The sequence below is a fragment of the Dromaius novaehollandiae genome, chromosome 1, assembly GCF_036370855.1.
Source record: "Dromaius novaehollandiae isolate bDroNov1 chromosome 1, bDroNov1.hap1, whole genome shotgun sequence".
NCBI classification, from domain to species: Eukaryota; Metazoa; Chordata; class Aves; order Casuariiformes; family Dromaiidae; genus Dromaius; species Dromaius novaehollandiae.
In genome coordinates this window covers 60,679,636-60,703,648 of record NC_088098.1, presented here as the reverse complement: position 1 = coordinate 60,703,648, position 24,013 = coordinate 60,679,636, and the positions used below count along the sequence as shown (strand labels likewise).

Below are 24,013 nucleotides of genomic sequence, written 5' to 3'. Positions count from 1 at the left end.
ACAAAAGTATTGTTGCATCCTCTTCATGCCCTCCTAAAACTTTGCTCCAGATGTTGTGACATAAGGCAGACATACACCCTAACCTGTATGGCAGTGCAGCAGACCACTAGTAAATAACAAAGTAACAAACTTAGCCCCAGTGAAATAACTTAGCCAGGATCCTCGTGCATGTGCCTCGAGGCACAACTACATGTTGTGTGATTCCAGTGCCTGTGCTAACACTGCCCCTCTGACGAGGTTGGTACAAATGAATCTCCAGCAAGAAGTCCCCTACATGTGCCCTGGTTTTGGGAGCTGTCCACTAACCATTGGCATCAAACGTACTTTTAATTGCTGTTTTTGTTTTGCAGTTCTGTCAAAATGAAGAGATTGATCTTCATTGATCTGTGGAAAGGCTCGCTTTGTTTGCTCAACCTTTTCTGTCGCTTATCGAGGTTGCGCCAAGAGCTTGACACACACAGACTGAAAAGTAAATTAAAGAAAAGTAATGAGTGAGTGCTGGCAAACTTCTGCCAGCCTCATTCTCTATCCAACTTCGCTGCAAGAGGAAAGTGACAGAGGCAATAGCTTCTGGTTATTGTCTCAGTGGTGCCAGCGGTGTCGGGAATTTGTTTGATATGCACATGAATCTAATGCATCTGTTCTGATACACAATAAACAGAGGAGAGGGGTTCTCTCTACACCAAAAAGCATCCAGGCATCACATTCTTCTTTTTCCCGGCAGCTTTTTCCATGATTCTCTGTTCTCTCTTTGATTTTTCCCAGGTATGTACATACATCACTCTGGCTTCCTTGTTCATATTCTTAAAAGACACCATTAAACTCTCACCCCATTGCACCCTCCAAAAGGTCACAGTCATACACAGAGTTCCTCTTCTCACTCACTGTTCTCTGCCCAAGCCTGCAGGATTCCTACTCCCATGGCTGAAAGTGTGATTTTTCCTGCTCTTGCTTACAGTACAGGACTAAAAGCCTTGGAGAGCAGTGATATTCCTGCAGCTGCCAGCCACGCCACCAGACAACTACCCACAAGACATCTTTCCCTATCAACATCAGAAAATGAAGAACGCAGCTGTCACAACACAGCTGGCATTCTGCCCCAAATCAGTTCCTCCCCAGCCCACCACGGCAAGATTGCTGCGCCAGAGCCCTCTACAGATAACTTGGGCCAGATCAGCATCCCACCTACGCCCTCTTTGAACGAAGCTCCTTCTGCCAACTTTGTAGTCAAGTCTGCAATTCTTACAGGCAATTGCCACCTGCAGATTAGCTCCCCTTGTTCCCCTCCCCACCCAGTGGATCTCCTTCAACTGATGCATTTCTTTTCTGGGGGCTGCACCACTAGGTTTGGGGACTTCCAACCCTTACTGCAGGTCTTGGGCCCTACCAGGACATCCACTGTACTCTCCTGAATATTTCTCTTACCCCACATGTGATTTTTCTTAATACGCTAACTTACAAACCTCTGCTGTACAGAGGCTAATGATGTCATCTTAGCATTGTTTTGATACAGCAACAGATCAACCCTCCTGCTCTGTGAGAAAAGGACCACAAGAAATTCCTCATAAATCTAGTAAGCTGATGACAAATGGTCTCTTTTCTGCCCAGTGAAATACTGAGTCTCCCCCAAAAGTGATAAAAAGCAAGATCTTTGAGTTATTACACTTTGTGTCATCTGACTACAGATTTATTTACCTCTGAAGTTCTGTTCTCTTAATTGCATAGGGAATGTCTCCCCTTGGAAAGCCAAGACCAGAACTATTAATCACAAAATCCTATGAACTAGGAGCAGAAGAGAGAGATGAGGTAATCTAATCCATCTGCACGGGTGTCATGCAGACATTCAGAGTGCCTGAGCTATCCTTGCTCCACCTAACAGAAATGTTAATGCAGCTCTCTACAGAACCACTGATGCCTCCTGGAAAATCTTGGGAGGACCATTCTGAGAAGTAACCCTACTGCACTTCAAGTAGCTTTTGCATTTCTCAGCCCCTGTTCCATGTTACAGGGCGCTCAGACAAATTTTTTCCTTCTAAAAAACAAAACAAACAAACAAACCCCCCCCCCCCCCCACACACACACACACCATCTCCCTCCTCATGAAAATTCATTTGGTCCTCCCTGGAAGTGATGTCAGACTTTCCTACTTCAAACTATGAAGTCAGTACAGAGGACCTGTGCTGCAGTGGAAGGTTAAGCATAGCAAATAAGGGCTGTTTATGGAATAAGAAAACTCTGCTTTTGCGCAAAGACCTAAATGATAGTCAGCATATAGGTCCCAATATTTTGAGCTCAGTGGGGGATGCAGATACCCCTGAAATGGGCCAAAGACCAGTTCAACCCAGCCTTATGTTGGAGTGAATCAAGGGTAGCTCTAACATATACTGGTAGTGGACAGTTCACAGCTAGTAATGAAGGTGCAGGACTAGGACTGTCACTTTATCAGTTCCTCGTCCCTACCACTCTGGGGTGCATGCAGAGCTGGCTGTGGCAACTCCGCTGGCCAGGGAGGATTTACCATGCAGGATGGATTCTCTAATGCCTTCATCCTCCCTAGGCTGTATCAAGAGGACCATTTTGAAATTATTTGCCTACAGATTTCCATTGTGTGCTTTTCTTTTCCCAATTTTATGACTATATAATAGGCCTGATAAGTATTACTTCTCAAAATGTACTCATCTGATTACTTTTCAAATAAAATGACAGTGCAGATTACTTGCAGGTAACTGAGTACAAGTATGTTATTCTCACTCTGAGAATCAGTTGTCATGACAATCAGTGAGGACACTGGTTTAGAGTCTAATTCATATGTGGCAGAAAATCCATCAGCATCTATACATATTCTAAGGGAGATAATTCTTGAAATGATATATTCTAGATGCTCACCCTCAGACATCTTTTAAGATCTTGTTTTCAGAAGGTGCGGAGGAACCCCCACTTTGTATACCTTAATTCTCTACAAGACTTTGAAGTTTTTTGGCCATTATTTCTAAGAGAAAATCACCACTAATGTAGGTAATGGATTCTGGGTTTTGGCCAGTAACCCTTTACTTGCACTTTTTCTTCTTAATATGTTTGGGAAAAAAAACCATCTTTGATATAGGATTTTGCAATAGTCTTTTCTAGGAGGTATGCTGCATAATCTCAGGCACTACGGGAGGCAGCATTGTCTAGCACTTACAGCGGTGGGAGTCCAAAGACCTGAGTTCTGTTGCTGGCACTCCAACTCGCTCTCTGCATGACATCTGGCAGGTCAATTAACTTCTCTGTATCTCTTTTTCCACATATAAAATGGGTATACTTGAGCTGTATTCCTCTTTCTGCACCCTCTTTATGTCAGAAGGGTACTGAGTGAAACACATTGCCAAAGTGTTTTAAGATGCTGGGATGGAACATGCTCTACACCAATTATCAAAAGCAGCATTAACACCAGAAACACATGCAGTTCTAGAATCTGTTCATTTTTACTGATTTACTGCCCAAATATCAAAATGTCTAAAATCTTAAAGAGCACTCATTTTTCTGAAAATTCCATGGCGTATTTTGTACCCAGATGCTGCTTTCATATTATTTTTATCTCAAAGTGTCTGTTCTTGTTTCAGTAGAATTATTATTCTGGTATAAATATAAAGCAGAGCCAAACTCTTAGTCCCCAACCTATTACTCCCTTCTGATTAGTATCTTTGTGTATATGGATTCATGCCACTACTGACTTTCTCCCAATATTGCAAGAAAGATTAAACATTGCATTGGCAGTTAGTACTTTTTTTTCCCCATGGCAACACAATTGGGCATGAGAGTTAAGGAATGGTATTATAATTGCATATTTGAGCATGATGTAACTTAATACAGAATGGATTCCACATGGAAGATTGATTTAGTATGTGTTTATGACAATGAGTGAAGAAGAGCTAGTAGAGAGCTAATGCATTGCTAAAGATTGTATCAGAAAAAAAGGTAGTTCAGTCATCTCCCTGTCCCCTCCCATAAAATTTTAATAAACTTAACCTTATGGGAGGAAAGAGAAGATGGGGACCCTCTTGAATTATTTACAGCCTTAGTTATGTATAGCAGAGAAGTCCCTCTTATGTCAGTAAGTGATATTCTTCCATTGATTTCCTTCTCTCAGAATATCTAGGTGACAATCAAGTTCGGGAAACTAAGAGGATAAACAGGGACACAAAGGGCAACCTAGGCAGAGACAAAGCAGATGGAAGCAGAGATGATAAAGATTAGGTATTTATGACAAAGATATCCATCAATTCCACACACCGATGATAGAGAGCCTCAAATTAGCTGTCATAATTCTAGTGATGAAGAGGGACACAGAGGCTCAAGCTCCATTAAGAATAACCTACATCCAGAGCAGCCAGATGAGACTTGAGACTGAACTCTGGAGTCCCACAGGAGATACCTACAGTTGATTTATATTCCTGATTTCCTGCTCCCTTGCCAACAGCACAATCAGTTCCTGGAGGTGGGCAGGGAATAATTTGAACAGCTAAACTGTGATTCACCTGGCCAATTAAGGAGTCTTGGGATGGGCCCTAAGACAATTCCTTCACAGTTTCATCCAGTCTTCCTGGGCCATAACTACATTCAGCTCTGACAACATGGCTCCCAGGTAAGAGGGGTTACATGGGGAAAATTACCAGGGCTCAATATAAGAACCACCCAAGCATGTAAAGCTGCATTACACTTTTTACATATTAATATTCACACATTTTAGACCTTTTCAAAGTAACAAGTAGGAAGATGTTATAATGCACGAGGCTTGTGTTTATTCTGTAATTCAGTGTACAACAAGCATCACTACAAAACATTAATTAAAATGGCAACCGCTGCCCAGTAGCTATCAACATATAAAAATCACCTACATGTTTCAGCCTGAAGCTTTTGTCAGGGTCAAAGCCAGGCTGTTTGATTCAAAGTTTGTTGGCATCTACCTCATGCTGGCTGCTGTGATGTTCCCTTGCGGATGGTGCATAGCTTTGAACAAATCAGAATAATCTCATTTCCAAAATGTTCCACTTAAGTCTTTCTTGCACTGAAGCAAGAAAGTACTTACTCCTCATTAGTAACCCTGTGTGTGGTATGTGGCATATAATCACCTTGAAATATTTAACTGGATGGCTTTCATCTTGCTAACAGTGTGGGGTGGGGCATCAGACTGGGATATAAACAAACACGGTTATAAATCATCATAAACCAGGCATTAAATTGGCATATAAATCAAAAATTATAGAAGTCAGAGATGGAAAAGACCCATTAGATCATCCTGTTTGTTCTTTCCTGTGCTCTTGCCCTAAGAATGTGCAAGGCATCATTCTTGATTAGCCAAGGGACATGCAAAAATGCCCATCTCTCCCCCCTCTCTCTCAAGAGGGAGAGAAGGGAAAGGGAGAGTGCTCTGCATGCATATTAATAAAGCTATATTTTGACTGGTTGAATGACTGGAAGTGATTATTGACGGTATGTTTTACCTGTCGACATCTCCACACTGCAACAGGAAAGAAGTCTAACACTTATAAAAAAGTCACATGTAAAGCTGAGGGAGTTGAGGGGAGTTTGTTCTCAACTCTCTTGCACTCAGACAGCTCCCTAAATGCCCTAAGCCCCTTTTCAACGATGAACATAAAAGCATGCCTTCTTTTTTCCAATACAACAATGGGAGAAAAAGTAAAACACTGGACAAGCCAAGGTGAATCCAATCCCGCATTCAAATATAACAAAAACAAGCAAACAAAAAATATCAAAACATTATAAAGGCTGTAGAGTCATGCATGCCGAGATTAGAAAATGTGAGAATATGGGTTCCTTTGAGAGTATTGGTGTGAAAGGTGAGAATCTGTGTAACCCTCTAGCTAAAAGCTGTAGCAGCTGAAACTAACAGTAAGCTGACATAACAGCTTCTCCTCCCTCTCACACAAGCACCTTCCTCTACACTTACCATGGAAGTCCTTGGTGATGATAGGCGAATTCTAAGAAATCTCTTGAGAGGCAGTCCCTAACCATGTTTTCCTCATTTTTATGAGCCCAGCCTGAGTTGGGTAAGCATCTGAAGTATGATTTACAGAGAATAGAGAACTTACAGCAGCTGTGAAAGGCAATGGGAGCCGTGCTTTGAACGTGCAAAAGGCTATTTAATGCTAAGTACTGTAAAAGCCAAATCCTAGTCATCTCAAATTGGACACCCAAAATCCCACTTAATTTCAATTCCCAGGCCTAAAAATGGAAATTATGCCCCACCTTAGAAGGATATTGTGAAGATAAATATATTTAATATCTGTGCATCATTTCAACACAATGACAAATGTCATAGAAAACCAATGAGGGAGGTAGTATTCTCTTTGGATCAGGAGTTGCATATTGTGCAATAAGGCCAGCAACCACACAATAAGCAAAAGAAATCAAACATTGAAAAGCAGATCATTAAATGGGAAAAGAATATCCCAAATGTATGAAAAGAGGCAGGGGTCCTGCAGAAAACACAGTATATTATTACAGTAATTAAACTTATTATAATAGAGTGTGTTCAGAAAAGATAAATTAAGGTTGAGTATGCAACCTGAACTATGTCATTTCATAACTTTACATGATCATGCTTGCAACCTTAAAAACGCACATTTTTTTGTCACAGGTATAAGTTCCTAGCTTTAAATTAAAAGGCAAACTACAAAAGCAGGCATTCTAGTTTGCTTCATCAGCAGAATAAGACTAACTCAGCTCTGAGCTCTATCATGTGAGCTGGCGGAGGAACCAACAGCAGTAACAAGGTTGCTGTCATCCATCTGGACCAGGCCTGCTGGCTGAAGGAGCAGGATAAGACCTCCAGTTCTGTCCATGCATTTCAGATATACATTGGCAGTGGATGTACAGTAAGACTTCTGACTTACATGCTTCAAGCAGGGCTTTGGAGGGGAATTCTTCCTTACTAACCACCACTCTACAGCAGAGAGCTTGGCCATGTGTGCTCCTTCCCATCTAACCTGTTCCTGTCCCACCACCTCAGTCCTTACTCCTCAGGTGTCTTATCATAGTCTGTGTCCAGCTCGCCAACTCACCAGACCAGATCCAGTTTCACCACCTTCCCTATTCTTGTCTCCCCCCTTCCCAAATCCTGGCTGCATTTTCAGCTCAAACATCCCTGTCACAATTTAGGACTAGGAGATTACTGACCTCCTCTCACTCCTCCCCCGCTCCTCTAAGAAAAGGTAGCATGCAGCTGGGAAAGCTGTTCACTAGTGCAGGTACTAAGGTCACTGCCATATTAGCAGTTCCTAAGATGAAGCCTAGCAGAAGGCAATAAAATCCCTCACCGATTTCAAAATATGTCTTAGATTTTGATGCCAAAAATTGTATTTACATCTTAGCTTGAAATAAGCAGGATATGAAGAAAATCCTACAGCAGAGATGCAGAGAGATGGGGAAATGAGAAGATCTGTCACTACCACCTGGTCATTAGTTATAGGAACAATGACTATTACAGAGATCTAACACTAGACCTCCAGGCATGAGAGCACCTGCCGCCTGACTAACCTCCAGGATGCCTGCTCTGTCTGCTTTAATAACCAATGCATTAAGGGATGACATCATATTGTCAGCCAAATGGCACTGATCAGCAGGGCAGTGTCACACTTCAGGGTGTACCTCCATCTGGGGGTCAAGGTAGCCAATTAAAAATGAAACAGCTTTTCTTCTAGAGGAAGACAGCAATGGAAGATGACCCAAGGGAATATTGGGAGAGACAGTGGAAGGAAGGAATAAGGAAAGTGGGATGCTGACTATTTCAAACACTGCTTTCAACAATACCCAGAAAAAAAAAAGCCAAAAATTCTCTTGGGTCAGCACTTAATACAGATACAACAATTAAATATTTATTGTTACTTATAAAAGCAAACAGGGTCAAGCCCATGAGCCTACTGGTGTTACTAATGCATTGTCAAGCTATGATCTGAGCTTGTGTGCAAATCTCAGCATCTTGTTCCATGGACTGAGATGGGTTGGGAGGCCTGTAAAAAATGGGAAGACATTATTACTCTGCCTCTTCCAAAGTAATGGTTGCTAACATTTCTATCAGCACCACAGCTGAACTCCAGAAAGATTCTACCAATTCCCCCAGTAGCTTTAGTGGTTATAAGCAGGTAGTTGAGTGCTTTGTAGGCCTAAATGAAGAAGCAGCCGAGTAATAATAAATGCCTCAATCTCCTAGAGCACTGTAAAGTTTGGACCATTAAGGCTGATAAAATCCATCGAGATTTCAGCATAAAAGATGCTATATAAATTAAAACATTACCATGCTCCACATCTTGTACAAGTCCTCCATTTCCTCTCAGAGTACTCCTGGCTATTACTTGACATTGCAATTCATTTTTCATGCAAATGGCTTTCAGAACACCACAAACAGTATTATTGTAATTTTCAATAGGCAAGACGATGTTATCATTCCAATCAACACACCAAAGCATCACGGTTCTTCTGCTCTTGACAATACAGCCCTCCATGTCAATGCTCTAAGTTCAGTGCCAACAATTGGTGATCCCACAGGACAAGCAGGGGGCAGGAGACAGGCAAAAAAGATAATACAGTGCCGGAAAAAAAGTGTTTCCAAAACCCAGAAAATTCTAAACATTTATCAGGAAGCATCAGCTACCTATTTGCAAATCAGTTCTCTTTAAAGGAGGCTGCTGACATAATTTCCATCTAAGCTGAACAAGAAGAGATCAGTTTCCGTAGCAATTCCAGTCACTTTGTGCCCAGATGCAACACACTGTGTTCCTGGAAACAAAGCAGCTTCTCACCCATCACCAAGGAGGACAGAGGCCTAGATGGCAATGGCGAGCTGGAAGAGATAGATGCAAACAGAGGATTCCCTCTTTTGTGTCCATGTTTAATCCAAAGTATAGATTCAGGTTTGTAATATACAGGGAGAAAAGAAAAATAGCAGGCTTAAAGACAGATATCTACCTTGCATGATAGGCTTTGTGAGTCAGCAAAATAAAAGCTTTTGGAGAAGAAGAATTTTTCATCTCTCTTCTGATCTGAAGACTTCCATGTGATACAGCGCAAGTCAAAGAGCTCTGGCATACAAAGGCTCTGAGCATCACACAGCATTGGTCCTCTTTCAGCTACCAGTGCAGCAGGAGAAAGGGAAGAGGCAGTGGTTTCGTTTGTTCTCCACAAGCAAAGAAAAGCCTTCCTCTTCAGGAACACATATCAGCATCTTGCTCGTTTCCAGTGCTTTAACACCACAATACTTTCTTCACCTCTTGGACAGGGGAAGACTCCAGAGAAGCTTCCTTCTCACTTTCACTCATTAAAGCTACAGTGAGGAAGACCACTGAGGGACCCACAGGCATCAGCCCAACTTGAGGAGCAGGGCAGCTCTGGGCCTGCAACAGGCTAAAGCAGAATTCTGTAGTATCTGCAAAATTGTTCTTGTTGAAATCATTTTCAAGAAATGGATCTACAGAAGTCCCACAACAAATACAAATATGATCAACAGTAAAAATGAATGAGGAAACATAAGTTCTAAACAGCAGAAGCTAGCAGAAAAAACACAGGCTAAGTTGGCTTTAAAGAAAAACACTACCACAACAATCCCTCTTCTTTTCATCTTCCTCCCTTTTCTGCACTATTTGACTTTCCCAGATAAGTTGCTACCCCTAACTCCCCCAGCAAAACAATGAAATGTAGATAGCTGGCTTAAGCAAGCTTATAAATTCCCCTGTGCATCTCTACTCCATATTGCTGGTATCCTTTTTCACAAAATGTCTAATTCTCAGAAGTTGCAGCAGACAGAGCCTAGGGTGTGCAATAGCCTATTTGTAAAAAAGAATGGAACAGTCCTCCTACATTTCTAACTGTTCAAAACAGCATAAACCCAACAGGTGTCAGGTTTTGCTGCAAGGAACAAACCAGCAGACTAGATACTCTGGAGGCTTTGAGTGTTCAACTCCTCAAAGTGGCCCTGGAGAACAGCACTGCTGGTACCTGGAAGAGGCCAGACTGAATAGAGTACCCTCTCTCATTGTTTTGGTGGGACCATGACTTTCAAAGCAACCACAGCCTTTCACATACTTTACCACTATATACCAGACAATGGTTTCCTGAAGATGGAGTTAAGAGAAATTTAACAGTTTCCTTTTTATGGCCAATTTTCTTATAGCAGAAGCATCTAACTGAAGTGCTTACTCCAGCATCTGAAAATGCCTCTCACCCCTCCCAATGCCTGTCCCATATTCCACACCTAAAACTCCTGATCATTTTCCTCATGTTCTGTGAGCAAAAGCCTGTAGCACACTGACAGTGAACCTATGGGAACAGCACAAAACATGTGGAACTGCACATGCAAATAAAGCTGCTTAGAAGTTTTATTTAAAAAAATCTATACCGCTTTCTAAAAAAAGATTATTTATGTTGCCAAAGTTTTTCAGAAGCCAGAACTCTGGACCTGGTTACTGCACACAAGGCTGGGGCCAAAATGTGACAGGGTAAATAGACTCATAGTGAGTCACTCATATCATTATACTGGCATCTTCCATGAAGAGACAGTTACTCATGCTAGAAGTTGTTGGACAAAGCATTCTTTCCCTTCTCCTCCCAGCTCATATAGACACTCGTTTTGTCTAATTAGATGAACATTTATCTCCTGACAGGACAGAGCTGGCAATACTACAATCATCCTTCCCTCCACCCCTATTCAACCAGAGATAGTTGAGAGGAAGTGATTGCAGGCAAGTGAAGTCCTATTTCTCTGACTCTCGCTGCCATAGGCAATCAATTTGGAGCAAAGGGTACATCTTGAAAATGTCAAACAGAATGAAAAAAGATAAAAATCAAAAATGATCAAGTCTGCTCTAACCATTTCTCTGGGTCCAACCGCTCCCCTGGGTTGTTCAAGCACAGCTGACAGCACAGCTAGAGGAGTATCTCCTTTGTGAGCTGACTGGTGCCAGAGGGTCCCTCAGCCTCAAATTAATTGCCCCTTACCCACTCCTGCAGTTCAGAAGAAAGTGCTGGAGCATCAGTCCTGCCTGTCAGTCTGAAAAAAGCTGTGCGCTGCACACTGCTGGAGGAGTTCTTCCTCTACTGCCCCCAGATCACCAGCGAGGCGGCAGCACGCCTTCCCTGTCCCACACTAGTGCTTCCCTGCACTAGGGAAGCAAAATAACTGCCACTAAAATAAAGGGATGTCAAAGGGCAGCAGTAGCTTCAGCTGAAGCATAAAAAGTATTTCAGAGCATGGTTAGCCTCAAGCCTGGAAGAGGAGTTTTCTTCAGTAGCATGACCAGCCGCTCCAGCTGGACCTTGCCTGTCCCTCTGAAATTTGCCAGGATGCCATTTTGTCAGTTTTTCATTACGACACAGGGGTTTTCCTTCTCGCACTACAGATCTGGGAAGTTACCCATGGCAAGACAGGAGGCCTGAGCCCAGCTCCTTTCTTGTCTGGCATAACACTTAGTAAAAGGAAAATCCTGAACACGAAATTGTTTAGAGGAAAATAATGGCCTTGTTGACTTGGAAACACTATTCTGCTTCAGCACTAGCAGTAGATGAAACTAGTCTGGGGGTACTGTTAAGGTAGGGACTAAAGTTAGAGACTGAAGGGACTTACAATGGTACCCCACCCTGTGGCTACTCCATTCCAAAGGCTTTCTAAAGCGGGAACATCCTCTTCAACCAAAGCACTATTTGAAAAGATAACTATTACCCTTGTCTTTTAGAGCTGAGAGGTTTTACAGGAAAACAGCAAGTCATGAGTACCTTTAACTCCATACCAGAAATAGCCATACAGGTTCAGTTTGTCCTCAAATGCAGCAGCCTCCAGACTGTCCAGTGGCCAACCCCATATGTATCACCTACCTGCTCTAGGAGGAAAACAATAAAAAAAAAGAGAGAGCTTCAAAGTATTTGTCTCCTTTCCTGTCTTTATAAGGATAGCCAGATTCGCACTTCAGTTCTATCTGCATCTACCTACACTTCTCTGACCCAGATTTTCTTGCTATCTCATGAGTCAGAAATATGCATGCACACCCACATGCCCAGTGTACCTTTCCCAGGGAGAAAATAAATAGCCTCACCCTGAAAGCATTTCAGACCAAATCAGATATGTAAATGTGAGCTCAGTGTGTCTAGACTGCCACTTCGGAGACTGCCGAATGCACTGCTGAAGGCTCACGTCAGCTGCTGACACACCACTCTCCATAAACTTCGTGCTGTAGAGAGGGATGCACACACCAAGGGACTAAATGTAATTGCCAATATGTCTGGCCACATTAAATTGTAAGAAAATATAAACTCTGCCTCAGAATAACTCTTTACCTGAATCATTGCTGAGATAAAGATGAATTCGAGACAATAATTCCTATGTTAATTTATGAGATTTCCAGAGAGTGGGTAGAGGAAAGTTGTCATTGCTCATAGCAGTGGGGAAGACAAGATCCAAAGCACACATACACAGCCAATAGCATAAACTAAAGACTTTCTACTGTCTTATGAACCCTAACAGAAGATGAGCTTTCTGCAAGCTTAGTATTCTATTTATTTGTCAGGTCAAAATTAAAGCATGTATTTATCTACACACCCTTAAACACATTTCAGAAATATTATCAAGAGGTTCTCTTGATTTAGTAATATCCTCTAGAACTTCCTTAATACTTTACCAGGTTTGACCAGGCAGGCCTACAATCACCAATGACCAAGTCTCAAACCAGATCTGACATTAGCAATTCAGGATGTCAACTATATCATTACACCTTCTCCTCCCGAGCTTAAAAGGACCCTTCAAAGCAGCAGTCACATAAAACAGGAGTGGAATGTGGACCAAAAGCCCTGAAAACAGAGATCTTGCTTGTTTCTCATGAACAGTTTGGGCAGTAGTTTCTTGCTAGTGCCTTTCAAGATTTTGCATCAGAATCAGCATCTCTCAACTCCTATCAACTTCAAAGAGCTCTTAATTGTTTACATGGACACAGAAGACTTCAGAGCATCTGACAGCTCCCATGACTGTGTAGCAACAGACAGAACTTGCAGTGGCATCTTTCCTTATGAAATCCTACCTCTTCCATTTTGCTAGTGAAAATCTTTTTCCAGCTCCAAGATCACAAGAAGGAAAAAAGCTCAAAGGCCAGCCACACATCAAGGCAGTTTCATCCCTGTCAGATCTTGTTGTTTCAGCAAATGTTACTAGCTGGTGACCACCGGCTAGAGTTATCACTAAGGGCTAAGCTACTTCCCTGTGCTTTAAAGGGGGCAGCATCTCTTTCTCGATCTTCAAAGGAGAGTGATGCCACTCTCACTCAGGAGCTGCAGGCAGCAGGACAACATATTTTACAATAAAAGCCACCAATGAATTCTGCTGGAAGCAGGAATCTCAGCAGCAGCGTGAGCTGCTTGAGACTGCACTCAAATACCGACAATTCTATTGAATTAAAAAATAGGTCATTTTGTTATTCATTTTTGTATTTAACTCAATACCAATCTTTGCATATGAATGCTTCTTCCCCACCACTTTTTCTTGCCTCAGACTTTCTAGTCAACAGTGGAAACGCACCGAAATGTAGGTCCTAAGAGCAAATCAGTCCATCTGCTACAGAGACTAACGGTATGAGAAGAAGGCTCTAAGCGGGCTACCTAACAAAGCCTCTGTTCTCATCTGTTAGTGGGTACCTCCCTCAGTCCGCACATGAGGAGAAAGCAGAAGAAAGCCAGGAACACTTACGCAAGGCATGCCACTCATCCTGGCGGATTGTCTTGGTGATGTTGTAGGTGAGGTTCTTGGGAATAGTCGCTGAGGAGTAGTGATACTTGATGTACGTGCACCGCTCAATTGCTCCTGGGAAAGGCAAAAAGCAGAGAAGAGAAAGTGCTGTTAAATGAAGGCAATGATTTCCCAGCTGTAGAACAGATGGACTTAACAACCAAAAGCAAAGGCTGAGAGCAAAACAATCCCTACTGTCAACCCACTGTGACAGCCACTGCTGTCTGTGGCCCGCAACAGATACCCACCCCACAGACAAACTACATGTACAGTAAATTCATACAAGCTTATGATACATTAAAGGCTCCATGGTATCTGCCCAAGTGTCTGCTATCATGAGATACACGTGGTAAGTCACCCTTTCTTTCATTTCTTCCCTGGACTATGAGCTAACAGCATGCATACTAGCATATACCTCGCAGAAACTAAATTCACATCCTATTTTACCCTGTAGTAATGCATCTCAGTGCCCACACTCCAGGAGATACACAAAGCACACATCTTTGATCTTTCCTTCAGTAATAAAAAACATGGCACAACAGACGATTTATATTTATAAAGAATGATTTTCCAGACCCCCTTCTATGCCACAGAGAAATGAGACAGAAATACACATGACAGGTTATGGCATATCTCTACAGTACCCAGACACTTTCATAGCAGGCTATTTTGGCACCCCGAACAAAAAACCTCAGCCGGCAAGACAAATGCCTAGAATTGGCAACCTTTTTCCCTTGTAGGCAGGATTTCATCTACATTCTATGAAAAAAACATCATGTGGTGCTACTGTTTCCTGATCGCTTCATTACATCCTCTTTTCATAGCCACTTTCCTTCCTCTGTAAAAATTCTGCCTCCAAACCCTGATCTCCTGGCATCTATGTAGTTAATGTCCTTAAGGGAATGGGTATGGCATAGCCAGAGGCTTTCCACAAATCCCATCCTAGCAAAGTTTTGCACCTGGTCAGAAACCTGCGAGTATAACCTTTCTTCCATTGGCACAAAGACGGTAAGGTTTCCTACATCCCTTTTGCCAGCATCCTCACTAACACTGGCCATGTTAGACACTCACTGAGCAGTCAGGATCACACTCAAAGCTTATGAAAGTCAGTTTTCTATTAATACTAAGGTACTTTGGATCAAGTCTTTAATAAATAAGCAGGAATCCTTAATGTGGTTGGCCACAGTTTGGTACTAGCTACCACTGGTCAGAGAACTATGCTGGAAATGCTTTTATGTATTAAAAATACATTAAGAGATGCACTCAATAGAATAAATTAAATGAAGCAATGAACTGTATAAATAAGAATGAGAAAGTGATATACCAAGAGACAGGCAGAGAACACTTACTGTCAGCCTGAACTGCAAAGACAGCGTCAAGAGCTCTATATCTACAGCTCCAAGGGATTAAACATTTTGATGCCTCTGGAAATACAGGTTTCTGCCTCAGCTTGTAAAACAGTACTGAGCATGAACTTGGATCCTACACCATCAATTCACAATGTGGAGAGAAAAAAAAGGCAACAAAATTATTATTTACATCCCAGTCCGCTAGCATCTTCCAAAGTTAGGGCAGTACAAACATTGGAGGTCCTCATTGTTTGCTTCTCTTAAGCATTCTCCACATTCTGCCTTTGACAGCAATTAGATTAGACAAAGCCAAATATTATAGGGGAAAAAGGCAAAATATTTACATATGTATCCGCCTGCCCTGACAGCGTGATGGGCTTCTGTGCGAGTCTGCACCATCTGGGCACCAAATGTACGCCCAGAATTAAAGTTTCAAACCAAGAATACTATTTAAAAAAAGAAACCCAGTGTGGAGAGTGCTTTAAACCCCCCCTCACACACACACACACACACTCCCCCAAAACTGCAACCTTCACAGTAATGAACTTAATGTCTTCATACTGGTTTTTCTACCTCCTTTTGTTCAGCTGCTTTCATGATTCAGAACCATTGGCAAGAAGATGGAAAATGCTTATTTGTCAGAAAATAATCTTTAAGGTATCGGATACCTGCCCAGAGAAAAGATTTATCTAGAATAGCAAACAGGAACAAAGAGCCAAGATTCAAAATAAGTGTGTACAGAAAGGAAGAGAAAAAAAAGATATCCTATTCCATTTGATAGGATTTCTTTAACAAAATAATCAGCAGAAAGCACCTCCTCTGACATGGAAAGAAGCTAATTTCTAGCAAGGTCCATAGAACTTTCCATTCTTACTACAAGTAGTGTTAGCAACACAGAGGACTCTTCACTATCTCATATCAAAGCCTTAAGCATAAAAGAGATTATGGTCTGAATTCAGGTCATCATCATACACATAACTTCAGGCTTATGCTTACATTCCATGACTTTAATATGACTTAAGTATATGTTTGAAGTCTGTCCAGAACTAAGAGTACAAACGCAGCAGCAATAGCTCAACAGTAGTTGAAGTACAGGCATATTTGAATGGTAAATTCCATGATCTCCTTTCCAGCCACGGCACTTTTTCCCCCCTCCACACACACAATGTTCCCATCTCTGCACAAAATGCTGACTAGTAGCAAATAAGCATCATAACTCCAACCAAGAGCCTGCAAGGGTCAGGAGGGAAAGCATTTTTCAGTGCACACAGTCAGACACCTTCTGCTTTTCCCCCTACTTTTCTCCAAAACATCAGAGGTGGCCACAGGGCACACTAAACAGGACTGATCAGAGCTCTGAAGCAGTACAGAGGATCCACCTGTACCTGAGAATTATTTCAGGTCCTTGTTTAACACAGGGAAACAGTCCCCCAGGTCAGACAGAAAACAGTGCTCCAGGCTTTTCACCCTCCTCTGAAGCATTAGGCATAGATTCACTGCTGGAATAGGTAATTCTAATGAATTTCTTAGTGTTACAGGACTCAATACTTCAGTCTAACCCAAGCTACTGGGCTCAAAGGGATAAATGGGTTAAATGTAACAGTCTGACACATAGGTCAGCCTGCATGATCTAATGGGCCCTTTTGGCTTTAGATTATTAAACTCTCCTGTGAACGCCAAGTGTAATACACTCAGGAGAACGCAGTTCAGGATATTTTAGAGCTGTCTTATAACATGCAGCACTTTGATTACTTCAGACTCTAGAAAACCAGCAACTGCCAGAGAGAACATGCAATTGCCTTCGTTCACACAACCACTGTTGATAGGAGAAGCAGACAGGCTGTTACTGGGATCCTCAAACTTGCAGTGGCCCAAATTGACATGAGGCTTATGATTTCTTGGGATTTAAATATGACCCCCAATCTAAACCTGCTCTCACACATGTAGAAGACCAACTCTGATGAGTTAATGCAACTTCATTGGTGTATATCTGGCTAGAGGGCAGAATTAGCTTTTGAAACTTGCAGAAAAGTCTTTCATTAGCCCAGGCCTGCCAATAAAAATCAGCAAGAGGATGACTCTACAGTGCATTTTCACACTTCATGACATTCCCCTATTTGCTCTGCAGAGAAGTATGGCTTTGAGAAGACTAGTTTCAAGCCCCCCAAGCATTCAGTTCTGGAGTCCCCAGGGAAAACAGATATAGTTGCTGCAGCACAGATTAGAAGCACAGGTCTCCTAGACAATCCTCCAACTTATGGGAGTGCCTCCAGCCTTCTTCAACCCTAGCTTGAAAAGACCAAATCCAAGTGCAACTTAGCAAGCTCTGTGCTTAGCTCAACTGACTGGGAATAGTGTTGGTAGAGCAAATCAGTGAGCAGGTCTTTTTGCATGCACAGCTGTAGTAAATGTATCATATGGCTGGCCACAAGAAACTTGAAGTTACCACAGAGCTACTCCACTGACAGGTGCAGTATATTCTATGTTCCCCTCACAGAAGGGAAAAGTTTGCTCAAAATCCTAAAATTGGCTGATGTCCTCAAACGAAGTGCCAGAAAAGGGATCAGCAGGAAGATGGAACTAGAAACAACTCAGAGCAAAACTCTGCTGTGCTGCACTGGCATTAGCACAGCTGCTCACATACTGGGGAGGATTAGGCAGCTGTAACTCAGTGGCTGGCATCCCCCATTCCAGCAAAGTTCAGACACCAAGTAAAACTGAGATAAGGAGAGTAGAGTTAGCATCATCCAGAGCAGCTAAGTATTCTCTGCACTGACAATGCCATTCCTCTTACTGATCCACCTACCTGCTCAGTTCCTCTCCTGTAGCTAGAGTTCTGCTTCATACTATCATCTTGTATAATATTTCCCTTTCATCTCCATTACAAGGAGAGGAAAAAAAAAATCCTTAAACTGTGCTATAGCAGGAACATCTGAAAGCCTCGAGCAATTCCCTTGTATTCCCTTTTCAAAACTATCCCAGTATTCTGATCTTAGTTCAGCTGCCAGTGAAACTTTGCTCCCACTGCATGACTAAGGCTGGGAGTGCTACACCTAGTAGTGAGACCTCAAATTGGCTGGTGATGCAGGTGACCAAACTGTTCTCCCACTGTAGGCTGAACAGGATTGAGACCAATTACAAAGGAAGATCAAACAGCTGGTATCCATACTGTGTTTGTCCAGTGGATAATTTTATTTTTTATTTTATTTAAGAATTTTGGGGGCAGCTTTCATTATCAATACCCCTTCCCCTTTAAAAATGGGAAGCATATTTCAACTCTTTCAGACTGTTCCAAGAAAGTCTTAACCCATGGTAATTTGAAAAATGGCATGAAAATTCAAAACATCAGGGTATTTGTCACATCAGTCCTAAAATTTTTATTTCAGAAGGGCCTAGAGGAACTTGCCCTCTGAAGACAGCTTGACTTTTGCAAAGGTGGTCAAGTTTCAGAAGTTTACACCATCGCTGTGATTATGTAGTTTAGCCTTTGGCATGATGCAGACCAACTCATCTGAGAGGTGGCAACAGAAAGTAGGGCCTCAGAGGTGGTCTTTCATGAAAGTGGTAGCCTGCAGGAACAATAAGGTAAGTGTCAGTTATATCACTTCAGATTCAGTCCAAGCTGAAGGAAAGGCTATTTATATGGTATCTGACTTGCACTCTCCTTCTGCCACGTAAGGCTATAAGATTCCCCCTCCCAAACTCTCAGTGCAGCACAACATGGATCCATCCCTAAGAGCCAGGTATGGATTAGCCCAGCACATACCGATGAGTTACCTTCAGCAGCCAGAGGGCTCATAGCTACACAAAAGTTTGTCCTGCACTAAGACCCTTTGCTGCAATCCTCAGGTAAGAGCTACCAGGAATCAGACAGCTTCTGGATGAACTATGGCAGTCATTCAAAACTTCATAACAGACCAGCACTGACATGACAGAAAAGCCTTGGTTTCTGTAATGTGCAAAGATCTGAAACCAGCTGATACCCATTCTTCTCTTGTAGTATGTACAATGATTTCCAAGAAGGAGCCGCCAGCTGCAAAGCTATCATTTGTTTTATGTTTCCTGCCAAGGCTTTTGATATTGTGAGCTTCCTCTAAAAGACTGGCATAGACACTCTGAGACTTTACCACCTCGAGGCAGCTTTTCCTTCTGTGTTGTAGATACCGCTGGATGAACTGTTCATAGCAAACAGTTTATTCCACAAAATTCACCCTTTGTGCTGGCTCTAGTTTTTACAAATCTGTTTTTGAGAATCACTACACAAACATTTCCCAGCTAAAAAAAATCTTAGCCTCTGGCTTACAAACTGCATTAACTGCATGTATTTGCTATTCATTTTGAGAAACTGCTTTCTGTATGAGAGACTGCCTGAAACCCATGGTTTGGTTACTGTTTCCTCATTGGCTGATTACAACCACACTAAATAGACAGAAAACATAGCATGGTCATTTAGCCTCCAGTTCTCTGAGGACAATGAAACAATTTGTAGAATATAGACAGAGAACATTTGAAGTTTTTCTCAGCATAGCATTTCAATGAGGTTTTCAGGGGCTATAATCCTGTTTAGGGCTAGGATCAGGTCACACAAAGCAATTATACATGGCATACACACCTGTTAGGGCTCAATCCTAAAAGTGTTCTCTCCACTAGAAAAAGTTTATTGTTAAATTGTGCTAACATTTTATACTGCCTCCAAACCAGTCTTGGCCATTCAGGCTGGCACAATTTAAGAAATGATTGTCCTCAGCTGTATGCCCTGCCCTCACTCTCCTCAATCATTTTGTATGAATCACCAGAACTCACCTGTAGGCATCCTTAACATAGGCAAGGCTATTGCAGTTTCAGCATGCATTAACTGGTCAAACTAAACCCTGGAGGAAGGTAGGAGAAATTAGGCTCTGCCTTGACCAGCTGCTACAACAGAATTGCAATCCGATATGCTGATTAGTTAATGAACTCATGATGAGTAACAATATTTTCTTAATGGAGGCAGAGACTTCATTAGAAGGTATTGCACCACACTTAACAGGATTATTTCATTACCTCTGGAGTAATACTAACTGTGAAAGTATGTTACATTTTTGCCCAACTATAAATATTTTAGTGCCAACAAAGTAGGAGCATTCTTTTGCATGAATTGTAGAGTTATTTTGGTTAGAAGGTCCCCCTAGAGGCCATCTGGCCCAATCCCCTGCTCAAAGCAGGGACAACTTCAAAGTTAAAACCAAATTTAAAGATAGCTCGGGCTGCTCAGGGCCTTGTCCAGTCAAGTTTTAAATATCTCCAAGAAGAGATTCACAACATACCTGAACAACCTGTTCCAACATTTGACGACCTTCATTATGAGCATTTTTTCCTAATATCTAATCAGGTTTTCCCTTGGTGCCACATGAAAACTCTGAATACTAAAATACCTAAGGGTAAAGGTCTAAAAAAAAAATCTAGAAATAATATGCAAATAACAGCACCTTAATCAACACATCTGGTGAATATTCATTAACTTTCATGCATAAATAGAAGCTAATGTTCTAATTACTGGAGCTCAAGATAGATTTTCAGCCACAGCATGGGCCAGACTTCAAACAGGAGATCATATTTGTTCCTGGCTGGCTCTGGCATCATCCTGAAATGGGGTTCAGCTGGTTCTGCTAGCAGGGCTTGTTGCTATTTGTCCTAGATTAAGTGGAACAGCTTCTGGTACTGGCTGCTGCTTGCTGAGGGCTGCAAGGAAATTTGGCTAGTGCCTCTCTTCAGTTGAGGTATGCGCTCTGGCTAAGATGCTGGCCCCTAGCTGCTACTTCAAGTGGGTGGAGGCATCAACTTTCTCCCACCATTTACAAGCTCCTGTAGTCTCAGAGGGATGCGACACAGCTCCTTCCCCATTTACAGATCCAAGAGTAACATACAGTGGAGGACAAGTATATCTATGCTAGTACTTAGAAGTGCACTCATGACACAACCTGAAAATGCTATCCTGATCAAGTCTGCTTACCATGCTTTGGTTCATAACATGTGCTGTAAAACCACATCATGGACTAGATTCTTTGCAAGTGAAACTAAATTAGAAGATGATCTCCAACTGCTAATGGGAATTCAACTCACAGGACCAGAGCACAGCTAGTCTGAAGTAACCCTGCCAAAAGTGCACAGAAGAAATCTGATGTTCACATCAGATCCTCAGCACCAACTGTTTATAAAGTTTTATAATCCACTTCCACTGTCCCACAATATTTGCAAATGTAGATATAACCTATGCTGGGTGCTATGTCTCTACAGTTAAAATCATCCTAGTAAGGACTACCAAAGGAAATTCAGCCCTAAGTGACCACAACTCTAGAAAAGCAGTCTGAAGGGACTCCTCATGCACCTAGAAGGTTGACCTCCAAGGCTGGAGAAGTGTATGGAGCAGTCACAACATGAGCCATACCACAGCAAGAGGCACAGAACTGCAGTCAAGTTCTGTAGAGCTGCAACTCCTTTCTTCCTAATGCAGTGAAAGTGCTGAGGTCCCTGGTTTCCTAACTTGCTCACAAACATAGACAAACAGTGGATTTTTTTTTGCTCAAAGCCATTTTGAAAACTTGGGGGCAAAGGGCAAAAGACTTCAACAAAAACAGGAAAAAACACAAAATTGACTCCAGATCAATTGAGAAGTTTTGCACAAAACAAGACTTATCGGCAGCTGGTTTTGACACTTAAATTCAAAAAACTTCAGTTAAACATCAGAAAAAGCTTATTCTGAGAATTCTGAAACACTGACATTTTTCTTAATTATATTTTTCCAGCTGAAATTGTCTGCCATGTTAGATCAAGTTTCACAAGTAGCTCTGCTCCCTTGCAAATTATCTGCTTAGGAACTAATTTTCTACTTTAAAAAGACAATTCAGTCAACTATATTTACTACAGATTCCTAGTATGGCTGTAAATACATTTACTACTTCCTTGCTGAGTAAAATGCAAAAAGCCAGCCAGAATGTCACTGGCAAAGGGATATTTCAATAAATAGATCTCTAAAGTGTGTTACCAAAAGTTGCTTTTTGCATGGGGGTGTCTTGCTGACCATCAGAAAACAGTGACCACCACAAGTTCCAACATACTCTTAAGATAACAGCATCCTTCATTTTACCTAAAGGAAAAGCTCCCTTATATTCACTGTAATTTGTCAGCCACTGAAAGGATGAGATATTCATAAGATAAATATTCCATCCCTGAAATGGCACATACCCAACAAGTACATTACCAAAATGTATTGCTCAGATTTTCATTAGGAAAGTGAGAAAGGATTTCTTTGGAGTGATGACTAGGACCTTTCTGCTCTTTTCTCCCACTTCTGCTTTATAGTCCAGCTCATTTCATTTCCAAATAAAGATTCTCAGTACCCCAACTTAAGAAAATTTGCTAGACAATGGTCAGCTGGCAAAGTCTTCAAAAAAACCAGTGTAAACAAATAGCAGGGGAAGTCAGATATGTCTATACCCTATCCAGACAGAAACGGGCTGCTAGATAACAATATGCTATTCCCATCCTTCCTATATTATCTGGCATGAAAACCTACCAGCTCATTCTTTCAGTGTGTGTCTTCACATGTCTTTCATTTTCAGTAGTGATCCATTAGATCACCAGACATACAGAAGAAAAAAAATCAGATTCAAAGTGCACATATAACAGAGGTAATCCATGAAGCTTAGGGATCTACACACACCCCCACACAGCTTTTTCATACGTGGGCTGTTGGGTGATCAGACTCTGCGCAAGGACTTCTAAATGAGTCATCATCTTTCAAACTAGAACACCTATGTTTTTATTTCAACTTCTGTGTTTCTACACTGAAATGTCTAAATTTCCTTTACAACCACCATGTGAGTAAAGATAGAGGTGCAGACGTGTGTGCATGCACTGAGCGGACAGCTAAATTTCCAGAGTAGAGGGAAGAGAAAAATGCCTGAACAGCTTTTGCCAGGCCTGTTCCCCCCATGCTCCATGCATATCCTAGCAAACAGCAGCTTGCTTAAAGCATTCAGCTGGCAGAAGGATAAATATTCCACCCATGATAAGAGAATCCAAGTATGAGACCAAAAGCTGAATTTGCACTGGAAAATGATGAGCTCAATCTCCAGGGACCAAGAAAGGTGGGCTGGCAAGAAAGCTGGAGCAAGAGGATGGTTATGAAACACTTCTTTGTTTCAGCTATTAATAACATTCTCCAAGCCACAGGGCACTTGAGAGGAGGCAGGCATCTCCTTGCTTCTATTAATCTTTTTGTCCACCTATTTGCATTGGGCTGGCCACAGGGGAGAGGGAAGCAGAGCACAAACAAAAAGTTAAGGAGGTTAAAAGGGCTGAAAAATATTTGCTCCTATTTGTTTGGAGACAGAAATTAAATGATCAATAAAAAGCCACTGAGACAGCAATTACCAGTAAGGACTCACTGACAGCCCAAGAGCTCACAGAACAGAGCAGTATCTCAGCACCACTGCTAGCTGAAGAAAACACACAGCAAAGCCTATGCCACAGGCACGTTTCTCTAGGAGTACCAAACAGAAAGCTACCATCACTCATCTGTGAAGCTGTATCATTCCATAAGTCATTTCTATCAACAGCAATGATTATCAGCTTCAGACAGAAAAATGATTACAGGTTAAGATTTCTCCAAATTTCTTAGTACCTACACACAGTCCCTTTACCTGTTGAACTTGGTTCAGACCTTCAATAGTAGTATCCCAGGACTGATTGTCCTCATGTTCATATTGATTTTATACCAAAGTACATCTAACTCCAGTAGAGTTATTGGAAGATACTGCTGTGAAACTTGATATTGAGTCAGCTATGAAAACTATTTCAAAGGGATGTCTAGGAAGCAGGGTCCCAGATTTGCCCCCCCCCCCAAAAAAAAAAGCAGGAA

General features: G+C 41.9%; 1 protein-coding gene across 6 annotated transcripts in view; it reads right to left on the bottom strand.

Annotated features, from left to right (window-relative positions):
* Positions 1 to 24,013, bottom strand: part of TMEM178B (transmembrane protein 178B) — a 231,906-nt gene that overhangs the window by 155,234 nt on the left and 52,659 nt on the right. For all 6 annotated transcript variants that reach the window (XR_010389766.1, XR_010389767.1, XM_064514264.1 and 3 more), the window contains one exon: positions 13,724 to 13,837. Coding sequence is in view for 4 of the 6 variants with exons in the window: in XM_064514264.1 (XP_064370334.1) it covers positions 13,724 to 13,837 (114 nt within the window). In the remaining 2 variants the exon portion in view is untranslated. The remainder of the gene's footprint in view (positions 1 to 13,723; positions 13,838 to 24,013) is intronic.